Source organism: Pseudophryne corroboree, chromosome 5 (genome assembly GCF_028390025.1).
Source record: "Pseudophryne corroboree isolate aPseCor3 chromosome 5, aPseCor3.hap2, whole genome shotgun sequence".
Lineage (NCBI taxonomy): Eukaryota > Metazoa > Chordata > Amphibia > Anura > Myobatrachidae > Pseudophryne > Pseudophryne corroboree.
Window position 1 is genome coordinate 594305475 of NC_086448.1, and position 18886 is coordinate 594324360.

Below are 18886 nucleotides of genomic sequence, written 5' to 3' on the forward strand. Positions count from 1 at the left end.
AGAGGCAAGGTCATTATAAACACTATGGTCAGGCATGGGTTTCAGTGGAGGACAGGCAGCGGGAATGGATATGACGTGCATCAATGTATATTTTACCAATTTCAGTAGTGTGCAACAATTTGCATGCAAAAAAAAGTTCAGAAGCAAACCAACATATGACTGTGTGACACACCAAAGAAGTGCACACACACCAAATATACAGAACATAAATATCAATACATTAGAATGTCAAGAATAGAATAGTCAATAGGTTAGAGGATTAAAACGAATAATAAACTACACAAAAGAGGAAAGTACTGCACTAATGCAGTTAAACAGAATGCTACTGAATTAAAGTACCAGACCATTAGTAAAATGAGGTGACACTTATATTACATTGTAGAAGCATGACATTGTATAACTGCAGCTGGAGCAAAGTCTGCTTCTACAAATGGCATACAACTAACTTGAATAAATGCACTGGATAATATACCATACCTTTAATATTCTGCTATGTTCTTATTGATAATGTATACCATATGTTGCTGCAAAACTTCCTCCTGTAGGTTCTATAAAATGCTAAAACAATAAGGACCAATGTCTCAAAAAGAAAAATAAACAGCAATGGTATCACAAATATTAATCCAAATCTGAAGATGAGATCAACTGGGAAAAATAATTTGAGTATCAGTCACAAATAATAGGGGTAATGTACTAAGCCTTGGAGAGTGATAAATTTAAGGGAGCTAAAGTACCAGCCAATAAGCTCCAAACTGCCTTGTTAAAGGCTATGTTTGAAAAATGACAGAAACTGATTGATTGGTAGTTTATCTCTCTCCACTTTATCATTCACCAAGGCTTAGTACATCTGCCCCAAAAATGGCAAATATTTAAAATATATTAAAATAAATAATTAAGTGGCAGATGATGTGGTCATTCTGGCTGAACTGTTTCATCACACTTTTTCCTGCACCTCTTCCATGTATGGGAGTACAGTCTCCAGGACCTCAGGTAACCCTGACACTGTTGACTCTTGATTTCTTGATATTCTTGATATTATGCCTGTTTAACAACTGTCCTCCAATAATATGTTTCTTCATCTCCAGTTTGATTTGCATTACAATATTTGTTATTTCTTTCCTACCCCATATTCTTTTTTATTTTTAAGTACTCTAGTTGTCTCTAGTTGCCTGCGTCATCGGATTTCTATTTTCTTACATAGTTTATTATTGCCTAATTTGTAAATGTTTGTATATTGGTCTCATGGGAGGGATTTGTGCAGCCAACCCCCAAATATTAACCATTTTTCCATCCTCTGGCCCTACAGCTACCCAGTCTCATGTGCTTATTACTCCCCCCACAGTTTTCTTCCCTGTACCCCTTTTCCCTTCCCCTCCATCCATGATACAAGTGTTCCCTTGAAGTTATTAGATTCATCCTCTGTTCTATTCTGCTTTCCTTTTTTAATTTAATCTCCCGTGGTTAAACTACTTACCTATAAGGTAAAGGGCCTCAAATTCCACCACAAGAGATGGTTGGCATTGTCTACTCTTCACCAATATAAAGAAAATATTGTGGCACTCCAGGAGACACACTTTTTTCTGTAGCACCGACTTATTTTAGGGATCATTATTACCCTACCTGATATATGGCTAATGGCCCCCTTAAATATAATGGTGTAGCCATTTTCTTCACACACTAACACTCCATTTACTCTTACTCAAAAAGTGGAATACAAAAATGATTGGTATACAGATGTGTCCACATATATCTAGCCTCAATACATACATGCAGTGGGAGATGTCTAGCGTGAGTAATATAACAAGTCCTATCCAACTCCAATAGCATTGGATGGTGTAATGATTAGCATTACTACCTCACAGCACTGAGGTCATGGGTTCAATTACCACCATGGCCCCAACTCTGTGGAGTTTGTATATTCGCCCCGTACTTTGTGGGTTTCCTTCGGGTACTCCGGTTTCCTCCCACAATCCAAAAATATATTGGTAGGTTAATTGGCTCCCAACAAAATTAACACTAGCGTGAATGTGTGTGCATGTATTTGTGGTAGGGAATATAGATTGTAAGCTCCACTGGGGCAGGGACTGATGTATATGGGCAAATATTCTCTTTAAAGTGCTGCGGAATATGTGTGCGCTATATAAATAACTGGTAATAATAATAATAATAAATTGGGTGCCTGATTTTGCTGAATATGTGTCTTAGTTGCAATGTGATGTGACTAGGGGACACAGAGAGACTGTGCTGATTAATTTGATATGCAACACTTTGATTTGCACACAGTGTTATTATACTATATATATATATATATATATATATATATAAATAGTGTAATAACACTGTGTATGTCATATATCATTGGTGGCAGTGGACTTGTGCTGCACCATATATACATTTCATAGATACTGGTGACAGTTGCAGAGAGAGCCAGAGTGAGACATCTGGAAGTGATTTGTAATATCAGAGAAAGAGGGGCAGAGTGAGAAAGAGAGAGAGAAGAATGAGGTAAAGATTGTACAGGAAGCTAGCTGTGCAGAGGGGTATTTGTGGTCTAACTTACAGGGGGAAGCAGTGAACTAGTTTGCTAGGTGCTACAGCATCTGTGAGGCAGCTCTATGTGATGGCAGCTGAGGAAGTGTCTCTACAATGACTGCAGTACTGTGAGGAGGTACTTGGGGGCTGGAAATAGGGGGACAGGTTCCAGTTCTACCTCCCACTGGGAGGCAACTAATTCAGAAGAGATAAAAATGATCTTCAACCAACTAATGGCAGACTGCAGTGAAAGAGAGAGTTATCTTTAGTATCTCAGTGCTACGACGCTGCCATCTATGATGTTCAGGAGTGCAGTACCTTTGGGAGGCCAGGGGTGCTGCTGTTATGTCTCTCATCTGCAGTACCTCTGAGCAGCCAGAGGTGCTGCTATTGGAAGAGCAGTCCCAGCTGGGGTAATCAGGTGGAACATGCTCTCTCCTGATTACCTTTTCCAGCTGCAGCACATTGTGTGTATTTGTGTGTGCTCTAGTGATTGGCCCTGACCTATGTTAAGTATGAGCTAGTTCTGAGAGTCAGGGCCAGCAATAGTTTTGTTACAGCTCATGTTAACTTATGTTGTTCCTAGTCTGTTCCTAGCCAGTTAATTTGTCACAGTTTTGGAGTCCTTGTTTGTTTGGTCCTGTGCCGGAATCCCTGCCGTAGCCAAAGTCTTGAACCTTGCCTGCACCTAATTTAGTGACTGTTTTCCTTGCCATCCATGTGTTCAGGTGAAGTTAACCTGATTCTGTATGCCTATGTCATGTTTCTTCAGTTATCCTGTATTCCTTATTTGGAATTATGCTTAAATACAGTTTTATTTTAAACCATCATCACCTGTGATCTGTGCAACTCCTGTATTTATCCGTGTAACCATCATCCTATTATCTGTAGTCTGCAACTCCAGCATTAACCCATCAAACACCGTAACATTATAGCTGGCCATAAACAGACTTGCTGGAGTTTAAAAGAACATGGATTCTGTTTCTGTCAGTCCTGCTAAGGATCTGGTAAGGGAGATTCTGATCTTGACTGAAAGACTTGTTAAAATATCCCTGCAAGGTAGAACTCAGAAGCTAGTCCTAGCTTCAGAAGCGGTATCCGATTTTCAAAGTCCAGGAGCCACGTCCGAAGTTCTGAATCCAGGAGCCGCCTCCAATGTTTTGATTCCAGGAGCCACATCTGATGTTCTGAATCCAGGAGCTGCGTCCGATGTTCTGAATCCAGGAGCCGCGTCCGATGTTCTGAATCCAGGAGCCACATCTGATGTTCTGATTCCTGGAGCGGCGTCCGATGTTCTGATTCCAGGAGAGGTTTCCGATGTTCTGGCCACAGGAGCGGCGTCCGATGTTCTGGCCACAGGAGCGGCGTCCGATGTTCTGGCCACAGGAACGGCGTCCGATGTTCTGGCTGCAGGAGCGGCATCCGACATTCTGAATCCAGGAGCTGCGTACGATGTTCTGATTCCAGGAGCCGTGTCTGATGTTCTCATTCCAGGAATGGCATCCGATGTTCTGACCATAGGAGCCATGTCCGATGTCCTGACCGTAGGAGCCGTGTCCGATGTGCTGATTCCAGGAACGGCATCCGATGTTCTGACCGCAGGAGCCATGTCTGATGTTCTGACCGCAGGAGCCATGTCTGATGTTCTGATTGCAGCAGCTGCATCCGATGTTCTGATTCCAGGAGCAGCATCCGATGTTCTGACCGCAGGAGCCATGTCTGATGTTCTTATTGCAGGAGCTGCATCCGATGTTCAGACTCCAGGAACTATGTCCGGTGCACAGGTTGCAGGAGGGGAGTATGAGGTGTCGACCCCGGGAGGGGTCTCTAAAGTTGCAGCCGCAGGAGGAGTCCCGAGAGCTATAGACCCAGGAGGGGTCTTGAGAGTCATAGCTCCAGGGGTGGAGGTTCTGCTTTCCCTTGCCTCGCGGCTTGAGGTTCCCTTTGCCCTTGCCTCGCGGTTTGAGGTTCCTTTGCCCTTGCCTCGCAGCATGAGGTTCCCTTTGCCCTTGCCTCGTGGCATGAGGTTCCCTTTGCCCTTGCCTCGCGGCATGAGGTTCCCTTTGCCATTGCCTCGTGGCATGAGGTTCCCTTTGCCCTTGCCTCGCGGCATGAGGTTCCCTTTGCCCTTGCCTTTGGGCATAGGGAGGTCGCCGCAGTGTCGGCAACAATTTTGTGTGTGTTTTCTTCCAGGATGGTCCAGTCACCCAGTGTGCCTAGAGATCCAGCTGAGGTCTGCCGAGCCCGAGGGGTTCACGAGGTCTACCGAGCCCGAGGGGTTCACCGAGGTCTGCCGAGCCCGAGGGGTTCATCGAGGTCCGCTGTGCCTGGGAGATCAAAGATTTCTGTTCTACCCGAGGTTTTTTTTTTCTTTATCTGAATTGACTGTTGTCCCAACGGAGCAATATGTGAACTGTTGCCTCGGAGGAGCGTCTGGAATCCGCTCCTTAAAGGGGGGGGCTATGCTACGACGCTGCCATCTATGATGTTCTGGAGTGCAGTACCTTTGGGCAGCCAGTGGTGCTGCTGTTATGTCTCTCACCTGCAGTACCTCTGAGCAGCCAGAGGTGCTGCTATTGGAAGAGCAGTCCCAGCTGGGGTAATCAGGTGGAACATGCTCTCTCCTGATTACCTTTTCCAGCTGCAGCACATTGTGTGTATGTGTGTGTGCTCTAGTGATTGGCCCTGACCTATGTTAAGTATGAGCTAGTTCTGAGAGTCAGGGCCAGCTATAGTTTTGTTACAGCTCATGTTAACTTATGTTGTTCCTAGTCTGTTCCTAGCCAGTTAATTTGTCACAGTTTTGGAGTCCTTGTTTGTTTGGTCCTGTGCCGGAATCCCTGCCGTAACCAAAGTCTTGAACCTTGCCTGCACCTAATTTCAGTGACTGTTTTCCTTGCCATCCATGTGTTCAGGTGAAGTTAACCTGATTCTGTATGCCTATGTCATGTTTCTTCAGTTATCCTGTATTCCTTATTTGGAATTATGCTTCAATACAGTTTTATTTTAAACCATCATCACCTGTGATCTGTGCAACTCCTGTATTTATCCGTGTAACCATCATCCTATCATCTGTAGTCTGCAACTCCAGCATTAACCCATCAAACACCATAACACTCAGGTGAAAGAATCATTCTGAAGCAATCTCTATTCTGGACCACATGCATCCCTACACTCTTATTATGCACCATTATATTTGCACACAACCAAAAGTGCAGTAATAATTAGATTGGAAAGCAACTGAGGTTACTGATATGGATGGAGTGTATTAAAGAAAATCTGAGAGAAAGGAAGTGTGAGAGATTGCTCCTGTCAGAATGATACAAGCTGTTGCACCACACGACAGCTCATATTTAAGCTCTACTGACCCAGAATACAAAAAGATTTTGGCTACTAATGCCATCTTAGCCCTAAACTTATTGTAAAATGGTTAATGTTATAGTACCAGCCAGCTAGAGAGGGGTTATCAGTGAGCATAACTATTAATTAAAATAAATTGCATAACTATGTTTAAAGGGGGTCAATCCGACCCGTTCGCTCGCTTCGTTTTAACACAGCAGAGCGAACGGGTCCCTGCTGCGCACGCGGGACGGCCGAAGCCCGTAGCAGGATAGCGATCGCCTCTGCCTGATTGACAGGCAGAGGTGATCGATGGACATGAGGGGGCAAAATGGCGGCATTTGGCCGCCGTTTCATAGGTGCGGTCCGGTCAATGCAGGCGTGGCAGGACCGAACGGGGGGCGGGCCGCAGCGGCTGCGTGACGTCGTATGCAGCCGCTGCGGGCCAGGGAGTGAGGAGTAGCTCCCGGCCAGCACGCTAAAGCTGCGCTGGCCGAGAGTTACTCCTGAAGTGCAAAGACATTGCCGCAGTGCGATGCCTTTGCACTTCTGCGAGGGAGACCAGACTGACATGCGGGGTGGACTAGCCCCGTGCTGGGCGTCCCCCCGCATGTCAGGAAAGATGATCGTAGCTGTGCAAAATATTGCACAGCTACGATCAACTCGGAATGACCCCCAAAGTCTCTTTGGACACTGATGCAGATTCAAGTGAGAACTATACTTTCTCTCCATGAGGAAAAAGTTGTTCATCATATAGTATATACCAGTTGAACTACAGCTGAGCATATCATTTGAGACAGGATGTGCATAATCAGGATTTGACTCAAGAGGAGTAGTGAAATAAGAAATATGCAAACATGCTAAAACAACTTTGTTGTTTGCATCAAATTGCATTTAGGGGTTTATATTACTACAGTAATATATTAGCTCATTGCTTTGATCAATAAGAATGTGCACCACTGTAAAATGGCCATGCACAAAAACTATGAACAGTTAAACATTACAGGAGTAACTAAGTAGGTTAAAACTTTAAAGTAACTTTACAACACAGGTCATTGGGGGTAACATTACTAATGTATTCAAAGTTCTTGGATTATAGTTAGGATAAGTCAGTGATGGCTAACCTTGACACTCCAGCTGTTCTTGAACTATACATCCCATCATGCCCTGCTACAGTTTTGCTATTTGACCTTGCTAAAACTGATGCAGGGCATGATGGGATGTGTAGTTTAACAACAGCTGGAGTGTCAAGGTTAGCCATCACTGGGATAAGTAATAATGTAACAAAAATATAGAACAGGAATGTATAGACATGGTCCTTTTCATTGTTGTAGAGAGAGTGTATTAAACTATTTGTAATTGTGTTATACTTGCACTGTTATAACCGTGTTCAATTAAAGCTTGAAGACATGATGCAGTAATCTTGCTGTTTTAAATTATTGAAGAATGTATTACTATTGCCATTGAGCGTATCATTGCTAATGTAAATCTGTTGGGAAAGTGTACGGATGCATTTGGTGATTTACCATACCAGGTTCAGGGCACCTGCCTACTCAGGAGTGTTTGCAAGTCTACTCCAGGAAAGCAATGGTACTGCAGGCTTGGGTGGAAACACTACACAAGACAAATGTTAGAAATACAGTAGATAGGGCAGTCATCACAGGTACTGAGTACCCAGTTACAATGGCTAAACATCTATCCTTTAAACCCATATAAAATAATGATGGCCAAACCTTATTTTTTAACAGTCAGATGGAAATGTTGCTACCCTATATAATATATGCTATGCTTACCTGTAGAAAGGAAACTTTATTTAATTAGAGACTTATTACAGGTTGAGTATCCCTTATCCAAAATTCAAAATCCCACATTTTTGGTTCCCCTACTGAGATAGTGGCACATATACATATATATTATATTATATATCTATATAATATATCTATATATACACATAATATATAATATATATGTCATTATATCAGTAGGGGACCCAAAAATTTGGGATTTTGAATTTTGGATAAGCTGTAATACTTATTATTTGAAGAGTCAAATATGAATTTATATTCATCCATTGACCCATATCCCTTTCTGAACTGCATAATGCTTGCAGATCTTTTTGCTCTTGCAAGTAGAAAATATTCTGTCATTGGACAATTTTCAAAAATGTTAAACCATATCTTGGATAGGTCAGAATGTTGGCTGCAGCCCATTTAACAATCTGACATAATGTATGTCATGTTTATTATATTGAAAGCCCAAAATCTAGCCTGCATAATACCAGTTTCAGTGGTGTTTATACATTTTTAAAATTCAACCTTCATTAATATTGTAAGATTACCTGTAACTATGAGAGCATATTTCCTATTAAGAAGGGCTTTGTATGTGCCACCAGCAAAAAAATAAAAAAGACCCTTGGATTCACACTGGCAGCCATGCACTGAAGACAAAGGGGGTGATTCAGACCTGATCAACTCTGTGCGTTTTCGCACAGCAAGCAATCAGGTCATAACTGCGCATGAGTATGCACCGCAATGTGCACGTGTGTCGGACAACAACAACGGGCATCGACAGTCAGTGAGAGGATTTGTGCGAAAAATCCGATCGCACGGGCATTTGCAAGGTGATTGACAGGAAGAGGCTGTTTGTGGGTGGTAACTGACCGTTTAACTGGGAGTGTCCGGAAAAATGCAGGCATGCCCAAGCATTTTTAGGGACGGTGTGTGACATCAGCTCCCATCCTGATCAGCCTGTTCTCAACGCACTGTAGTAGTAAGTCCTGAGCTGCGCAGAGACTGCACATGGTGGATTTTTGCAGCTCAGTGTACACATTGGATCGCATACTTGCACAGTGAATTTACACTCCCCCTGGGGGCGGCGACTATCTGAAAGCAGGACAGCAAAGTTGCGGGCAGCGATCAGGTCTGAATCACCCTCAGAGTGCAGTATAAAAAAGCAACAGGACTTGAAGTAACAAAACACAGTATATCATCAATAAAAAATATTCAGGAGGAAACCCAGCTTTACGTATCAGAGAAAATACAATGGGGGTCATTCCGAGTTGATCGCTCGCTAGCAACTTTTTGCAGCGCTGCGATCAGGTTAAAACTCGGCAAAACTGTGCATGTGTATGCACCGCAATGCGCAGGCGCGTCGTAGGGTACAAAGAGGATCGTTGCTGGGCGATGGATTTAACAAAGAATCCATTCGCACAGCCCATCGCAAGGTGATTGACAGAAAGAGGGCATTTATGGGTGTCAACTGACCATTTTCTGGGAGTGTTTGGAAATACACAGGCGTGTCCAAGCGTTTGCAGGGTGGGTGTCTGACATCAATTCCGGGACCAAAACGTCTGAAGTGATTGCAGCGGTTGAGTAAGTCCAGAGCTACTCAGAAACTGCAACAAACTTTTTTGTGCCATCAGCTGCAAAAGCATTTGCACTCTTGCAAAGTGAAAATACACTCCCCCATAGGCAGCGACTATCTGATCGCAGCACAGCAAAAAGTTGCTAGCGAGCGATCAACTCGGAATGACCCCCAATGTACTGTACTAAATGAGTATACCTAAGCAGGTTTAAGGACTCAAAAATAAATGACATGTCCAATAGCAGGCAGACTCAATATCAGAAACAAAGCAAAGTACATCTGTAAATACTTATCCAAACCACACCCAAAATATCACAATGGTAAATTAATGATTTAGCAAGGAAAATATGTGTTCAGATATGTAAGACTTTCTCCTGATTGCCACAGGAGGACAGAAGAATTCAGTAAAAAAAATCAACTTATAGAATAAACTAAACAGAAATGTATTGACAGAATGCATTACCATTAAAGTAAACAAATATCTATTACTGAATTTAAAAAAAAACAGATTTATTGGCTGATTAGATACTTTTAGCAAAATCTCATACACAGAACCTGTTGTCATCAATTCATAAATGGTAGACAAATACACTTGATAAACAATCTAGTCTTGTATGGTTTATGAACGGTAAAATTTGCTTGGCTACAATAATATAAAGTTTCATAGTTAGTCACACTTCTTCTGTAAAGAAAGTTAAACGAAGGTGTCCATTTTATGGAGTTATTCCATTTAGTAGTAAAAATAATATGACTAAAGTAATTGCTTTTACATTAATTTTCTTCCAGGTTGTCAATTAAATAAATACTATGCTCAAAATAAACAAGCCTTTAAGATCTGTTAAATTTGATCAGTCTACCATTGCATATATGTTCTTCATAGCTGGGTGTAAATCAGTGCATATTTATGTTTTTTTGTTTGCTGAGTACAGTTTATTAGAATCTGTTGTGATAACAATTGACTAAATTGTAAAAAGTAATTACAGGTGGCATTTAGAGAGGAAAATATTCTAACTCATATTTCTGATTAATCAGCTGAAGAAAATATATGCTTTCTCAGCAGAAAATGGGAAATAATCTTTTATATCCAATTATAGTATTATCATTATTATTTAGATTTGTTTTGCAGTTTTACAGTAATACTGAGACATACGCTCATTTGGGGCTGAATGGAATTAAATGCATTCATGTATTTTGGGAATGGCAAAAGAGATTGCTATTATTGAGTAAAGATACAAGTAAATAGTACTTATGTGGATTTACATAAAGTGTATACCCATGAAAAATATAAAATTGTAATATTTCTGAATGCTTTTCCCATAAGACTTGCCTCTGCTGAAACTCACTTAATTAGTATGTGTCAAAATAATTTATGATGGGTAAGTACATGTGGAATTATTAATACCTATATGTGTCTCTGTGGAACAATTCTTTAATTCTTAAATTATAGTAGTTTATTTTCTCCTTTTACTCTCCTGATTTTTGTGTGTATAAATATTTGTTTGTAGCATGATGATATATTGGGTAACAATGTAATCATCATTTTTATTCTCTATCCTATGAGGGCCTTAATCTAACTCTTTGACCCATGAAAGTAGGGTAAGTCAGCTTTCTATGATTAGTAAATTTGCTAAAATTATTTTGTTGTGTTATTTTGATTAAACATTTACATAGTATTACCTTCTGAATGGCAATAATGCCTTCTTGGGTATCTTTATCAACTGAAATTTTAAATGCTCCATGTCCATCACCATCAACAATCTTATATTCCATTTCTGCATTTAGTCCAATATCAGCATCTGCTGCTTTTATTTTGGTCACTGTTGAGCCCACAGGCAAAGATTCAGGAACATAGAACTGATCAGACTCTGAAGGAAGAAAGAAGGAAAGATAATCAAAATGTTAACATTTCTTTATCTCTTAGTGAAATATGAAGTTTATAACTAATTTCTCCTACACAATCCCAAATCTCTGTAGCAATATTCGGTGTAGGGTAGGGTTTTTTTTTCTATTCCAAACTAGTGATCTAAACAGTGTACAGATTGGATAGTTGTTAGTCCAATACAGAAATGTTATGCCCTCCGTACGCAGAGCCAGATTATGGGAGGGGCAACAGGGGTGGTCACCCAGGTCACCAGAGAAAGGGGGATCCCACACAGCAGGGTAATACAAAGCAGCACCCCCTCTCCATGCCACCACTTACCTACTATGTTATTTGACCTGGCACCTGGGACAACACCTGCAGCCACTCAGGCTGCATTCAGCACAGCGCAGAGCAGAGCGGCTTCCGAGTCCCCTCATCAGCAGCACATGACATATCACTCAGGACTCAGGATCCACTCTACGCTGTGCTGTATGCAGTGGCAGGTATTGTCCCAGGTGCTTAGGTTGCAAAGCAAGTGAGGTAAGGGATAGTGTGGAGAGGGGAGATGGCGGGGCACTAGATTTGCACTGTGCCATGTGGGGGGAGGGGGTAAAGAGGGGGTTGTGGACAGGGAAAGGGGTAATTTTTATTGGAAGGGACCCCCACAATTTTGTTGTCCCTGGGCCCCAAGATGCCTTTATCCAGCCTTGTCCGTATGAAAAGTAACCATACTAGGCATTCCTAGATTTCAGGGAATTAGAGAAATACATGATTTTATGGTTATTCTCTTGTCTATAAATGTAATCATACCATTATAAGACAATATAATACATTGCCAATGCTTTACCCAGATATTTAAATCAATATAATGAATGCAATGTCAATGTAAAAACTTCTTAGGTTTGTATGGGTGAGTTATCATTTTGAGAAGATTAGAGAACACTCATTGGTTTCCTATCAAATATTATTTTGCACTTCTCAAATGTGCATTCTATTTCAGCTAAAGTGCAACCAAGCCTAGATTATAATCTAATTTACATATAAATCCTACATGTAGTTTAAATAGAAATAAATGAGGTTCACATATTGATCTGTTATACCATGGGTCTTCAACCTGTGGCCCTCCAGCTGCTGCGGAACTACACATCCCACCATGCCCTGCCACAGTTTTGCTATTAAGGCATGGTAAAACTGAGGCAGGGCATGCTGGGATGTGTAGTTCTGCAGCAGCTGGAGGGCCACAGGTTGAAGACCTATGTGTTATACAATAATGCTCAATTAAGAGTAACATCTTAAAAAATCATACAATTTATAACTAGAGATGTGTGCTGGCCCATTTTGCTGGTTTTGTTTCTAGCCCATTGTTGGGTTTTGGATTCGGGTTTGTACCATTTCATATGCAGATGCAGCCACAGTCGCACACAGACTATAGGCATCCCGCATATCAATTAAATTAGCCACTTATGTGTCCGATTTGCATCATTTTACAAATAAGATACATTTTAATGGAAAAAATTGCACCTAAAGAGGCTGGTGCTGTCAAGTTACACCACAGTACGTCGTGACTTGAAGGGCTGTTTAACATGCAGGGAGGCTAGATGTAAGTGGACACATCTGTAGGCCAAAGGCTGGCTAAACTAAGCAACAGAGCAGTGGCACAAACACTTAGCAGTTATATCTGTTTAAAAATGTTTTACAAATTAGTTATGTACTAGCAATAACCTATCAAACCAACTCTCAGGTACTTTCAATAGAAAACAGTCAAATACAGAAATTTACTAAGAATCATGTGTGGAATATCATTGCTCTTAAGTAGTAGTAGTAGTTGACAAACAGAAAAGAAAAAACCCTAAACCATGTGTAAAATATCAACAGCAGACGTGGATGCCCCCCTCCCCAGGAGGGAGGAGCAGATTGGGCACCGAGAATAGGCATTATTCTTGTGCCCAAACTGTTCCTTCCTCCTGGGGGTCCTGTGCCAATGATGACTGGCACTCTGTGTTCTTGTAAAGCCCTGATCAATCACCCTTGTTATTAAGCTGCTCACTAAAAGTTCTGCGACTGCAGGACATAGTGCAGGCCAGATGTAGTGCAGGAAACAGAGCAGGTAAGATTCAGTGTGGGTTGAATACAGTGCGGGATACAGTGCAGGTCTGAAAAAGGTCAGATACAGTGTGGGTTACAGATCAGGTCAGCTACAGTGTGCCTCAGATACAGTGTGGGTTGGATACAGTAAAGGTTGGATACAGTGAGAGTTACAGTGCAGGCCATATACAGTATGAGTTGGATACAGTGCTGGATAAAGTGCAGGTTGGAGAAAGTATGGGTCAGATACAATTCAGGTCAGATACAGTGTGGGTCATATACAGTGTACCTCAGATACAGTGTGGACCGGATAAAGTGCAGGTTAGATACAGTACACATTGTATACAGTGCAGCTCGGATACAGTGTGGGTCATATACAGTGTATACAGTGAGGGTTACAGTGCAGGTTCAATACAGTGTGGGTCAGATACAATGTGTGGCAGATACAGTGCAGGTCGGATACAGTGTGGGATACAGTGAAGGTTAGATACAGTGTAAGATACAGTGCAGGATGTATACAGTGTGGGTCAGATAGAGTTCGGGATACTTTGCAGGTCAGATACAGTCCAAGTTACAGTGAGGGTCAGGTACAATGCACCTTGTATATAGTGTGAGTCGGATACAGTGCGGGATACAGTGCTTTATGGATACAGTGCATGTCAGATACAGTGCGGGTTGGATACATTTATGGTCACAGTGCAGGTCAGATACAATACACCTCGGATACAGTGTGGGTTGAATACAGTGCAGTATACAGTGCAGGTCAGATACTGTGTTCATTGGATAAAGTGCGGGTCAGATACAGTGCAGTCCAGATACAGTGAAGGTTACAGTGCAGGTCAGATACAGTGTGGGTTAGATACAGTGCGGCATACAGTGCAGGTCAGATACAATGTGGGTCTAATACAGTGCATGTTGGATACACCAATAGTGCACTTTTGTGACAGGGGGTGTTGTCAATGTCCTCATTTAAGGGGTGCCAGTGGTGTCCTCTGTGCGGGAGTGCTGGCAGTGTCGCCACTGCAGGGGTATGAGCTGTGTCGACACTGCAGTGGTACCAGCAGTATTCTCAGTGCAGGGGTACCGGCAGTGTTCTCAGTGCGAGGGTGGCAGCAGTGTGTACAGTGGTGGGGTGCCAGTGGTGTTCTCTGTGCTGTGTCAGCAGTGCTGGGGGTGGCCAATATCTCCCATGTGCTCTGCCGTGCTGTGCCCATTGATATCTATGGGGAAGTGCTTATTGGTTGAGAGCCTTGAGAGATGGCACTCTCTGCCAATCAATGGTCATCTTATTGAGTTCAATGGGACTATGAAATTGGTGCCAAATCCAAAACCCGCAAGAGCAGACCGGGGGAGGATGACGTTTTGCCTCATTTTGGGATCTGAGGTAGACAGGAAGATCGGTACCCTGTCTCAGATCTCCTTGTGATCCAGAAGTTTGGCTGGGGTTGGTTCTCTGAGAACCAGTCCCACTCATCTCTATTTATAATAACCTAAAGGTAAAATAAAAGTGGGAACATCTAGTATCAAACAGATATAAGAAGAACATGAGATACAGATTTGTCTGTATACACCTATTCTTTTGGTGCTATATGATGCAAGACACATGACGTGACTTAGATGCCCCGCCACAGGTATTAATTTTGAGATTTACTTTCCTAAATTTAGCATTTTATTAGCATAGTAGCTGCATACAAAGTCTCCTACTGTGTACTAGATATTTAGGATTAGTATTTTAGTTGCAAAGGAATTGGTATAAAACCTCAGATTAAGCACACAATGCATGACGCAGTTCACTCATAATGGACGTCCATCTTTTGCCATTTTACACGTGTTTCCATCCGAGTCACATACAGTAGCTCATGTATTGCAAGTGCTAGTGTCCAATGTACATTGTCATTTTGTCACATTAGCAATAAGACATTTGGTAAAATAGTTTATATTGAGGTGCATTGTCTGTGGGGAGTCAAAAATGTCTATTTGGTGCAATTTGAGGATAGGTGTATATGTACACATCTGTAAAGAAACAAATAACTGATAACCTACTTTCAGGGCCATAACAAATGGTATGTGACTGGTGCCACACCCTAAAGTGTAAGACTGAGAAGGTAGAATGTTCCTGCCCTGACTGAAGCCCTACCTTGTAGGGTGCCAGGAGGTCTCGCACTACATAGCAAGGTATAGGGCATATCCAGTACCCATTTTGCTGCTCCAGTACTCTCTTGGAACTTGATGTCACATGGGGGGAGAGGGCATGATTGCTGCATGCTTAGGGGAGCCAATGTAAAGTGAAAACACAAGGGATGTATAATAAAAAATGAAGTAGTAAGGCAGATTACAACCATTTGTCCCTGTATGTAACTGTGTTAGATGATAAAATTAAATATTTGAGAAAATTTGAGCTTACTTAGAAGGTCAAAGGCAAGCCATGGGAGAGCTCACATTTGCTGTAATATATAATTGTAGGCTAGGCATATTAATTAACATCTACAATATAAGATGGCTATAATGTGTTAGGCCATTTCTGGAGAATTCCCCCTCGCCTATAAAAAAAAAGTCTATAAAGTCATTGTGGTGGACTACAAACCAATAACAGTTTGCATTCAGTTACAGGGCATTCAGCTACAATATGAAATTATCTATGGCTTCATTACATGAAACTTTAAAAATGACACTATGTAGCAATCTTACAAGGTGCTATCTCATATTATGGAACACAATAATGAATATTATGAAAATGCTATGTAAGAGCTGTTGTTAAATATCAAATAGCACTATTTTTCTAATTATTTCAGTTGTTAAGAATTGAATAGTTTTCAGAAAACCTACGGTAGTATTCATAGCACTTTCTAATATCACATTTACATGCATTTTCATCTGCATTTCAATATGCCCTACAATCATTGTTAGCACTGTCTTTCCTTTTATTTTTAATCCCTGCAACTATGTTCTTTATCAAGGATTTTTTCAAAAGAATATGCAGAATTCAGTATTTTCATCTTGACCTTTTAGTGACAGCTAAGTCCATTATCCATTATAACAAAAGTTTTCATCACAGATTTCCATATTGCAGCTAAAAGTTAAGATTGCCAAAGTTTTTGAATAGAGCCTGCAGTATATTTCCCTGCCACAAAATATTCAACAGTATTAACTTAACTATACATGTAGCTTTACATTATGTATAATTAGAAGTTATATTTAACACATACTTGCCTACCCTCCCTCATTCTGCAGGAGACTCCCTGAAATAGTAACAATCTCCCTGACTCCCTGAATAGACCAGCAATCTACCTGATAGCACATTATCCCCATTATGCAGCTGTTACATTCTTGGGGGTAAAAAAAAATAAATTAAAGATATATACATTCAAATGGGATCATCAGTGACATTTCCCTGCATTGGTTATAAGGCACAATGATCCCTATGGCTACATCCATTTTAAATAAGGTTTCTCATGGCCACTTACAGTATATGGAACCTCTTGAAAACCACAATACACGAACAACTCCTGCAAAATATCAATGTCTTTATATCAACCGTTAGATCTTATGAACTTTGGGGCTTATTTATATTTGGATACAAGTTATTTTCATGACGTGCCTCTTAGATGCAGCAGTACACATCCGCGCTAATAGGTGCTACTTTCATAATCTCCCTGAAATACTTTTTCAAAAGTAGGCAAGTACTGTATGCTTTAACATACAGTACGATAGGCTTACAATAACATCCCTTTAAACAGGGATGCTCATTCTGTGGCTGATGAAAACCAGGGGAAATGTAGGCATTGTCAGTCAGCCCAAGAACCTGTGTAATTTATTAGTGTCCTTGTTTAAAGGGATAGTATGGTAAGCTTTCCATAGGGGCACCAATAAAGAAGCTTTTTTGACATGATGCAAATAAGTTCCGTTTGACATAATGGCAAGTTCTCACTCTATGCATGATGCACATGTGGACATGAGGAAAATGTTTGTCCATACAAGACCGTTTAGTTACAGTAAAACTGGAAAAAATAATAATGACTCCTCAGACTTTATGTACCATATTAATTATTTCATGGCCAAACTATTATTACAACAACCTTCATGATCAGGTATTTTGTTATGTTTTGTTTTCTTGTGTCTGTTTCATCAATTATAACTTCATTTTTTTTCTAATTTACCAAACAACATTTTGCATAGTTTTTTTTCTTGTAACAGATAATGATTTATTGCAGATTGTATATTATGTTATGGAATATGAGCCTGATGAGAGATGAACTCAGAACATACAGTACAGCAGCTGCATCATTAGACAGAGTGGCTGTGCTACATATGCTAAAACTGCAGGAGGTGTCTTGTGTAAAAAGATGCCTCCTGATTGCTTCTGTGATCTGCTGTTGCATCTGAAGATACAGCATTGAGACATCTGTGAGAATATTGGTCATTTGAGTATCCCCCAGGTTAATAAGGTTGCCCATTTTTTTTCACGCTGACGGGGCTGCATCAGAATTCTCAAACCCTGGCTTTGGCATGCCTTCAAAATTGGTCTGACATGCCACTGTTTTGTAAAATGGTCTCCTTCGCCGACCCCTCCCTGCCCCAAAACAGTTGCAGACTGTCACTCACCCAATGATGCAGTTTAACAAACATGGATTCTATTGATGGTATTTGATGGGGAATATTATACCAAATTTGGTGAACTGTATCTTACAGTTTCAAAAGGTTTGATGGCAGCCACCCTGAAAAGTTGTGACAATGCAAGAAGGATCCATGCATTTGTGCTGTTGTCTTCATATCCTCACCCTATCATCTGCATATTTAAAAAAAAAAGTGATTCATCAGACCACATGACCCATTTCCAATAATTTACTATCCAATTCTATAGTTCCTGAGTAAACTGGAGGCATTTAACCCTGTTTGCAGCAGTCAGAAATGGTGAACAGACAGGCCTTTGACTTCTATGGCCCATACACTGTACTGTAATGTACGTTGTGTAGTCTTTATTGAGCTTCACTATGAATTGGACCCTAAATACAGATTAACCATAGTTTGATGCAGTCACCTTTCTGTGGGTTTTGCTCGAGCATCCAGTAGCCATTTACAAACACAGGCCCTGCTTCCGACACAGTTTTTTTCTTATCTGCTGGTCCACTCTGTGTACACTTTAACAACTTCCACCCTGAGAGTGCCAAAAATCATTCCATGTTCAAAGGTAATCAGGTCAATGTAATTTATCCATTATTTCACAAGTGTTATGATTTACAATGAATTTATACTGTGTGTGTGTGTATGTGTGTATGTGTGTTTAATGGTGAAAGCATGCAAGCACCACAGAAATAAGGGAGCTGATGGCTTTATTGAAAACACACAAGGTGGTGCTAGGTGAAGCAGGTTTTATACAGTTAACACAGGCACTCGACTCGGAGTATACAGGATTCTTGCAGTTGATACATACACTAGAAGAATGGAAGGCTAATACATACAGTAGGTAGACAAGGAAGTGTATAGATCCAAGATGCAATGGATATTTTTTTTATCATTTTTAATGTTATTTCTCAGGAATCAAACCAATAACTCTAAATATATCCTGTGAGCTTGATGTTATCAAGCTGTTGGTGAAACGTACATCAGCAAGCGTCACTTATGGGCTCTCGAGCAGCATCCACGAGACCCAGCATCTGAGGGACAGAGCTCTGGAGTTACCACAGCACTACTTGATAGCCTGCTATA

At 41.1% G+C, this 18886-nt stretch overlaps 1 protein-coding gene across 2 annotated transcripts in view; it reads right to left on the minus strand.

Moving 5' to 3' along the window:
* Positions 1 to 18886, minus strand: part of CDH7 (cadherin 7) — a 382946-nt gene that overhangs the window by 53775 nt on the left and 310285 nt on the right. For both annotated transcript variants that reach the window (XM_063923399.1, XM_063923400.1), the window contains exon 6: positions 10912 to 11099. In XM_063923399.1, the coding sequence (XP_063779469.1) occupies positions 10912 to 11099 (188 nt within the window). The remainder of the gene's footprint in view (positions 1 to 10911; positions 11100 to 18886) is intronic.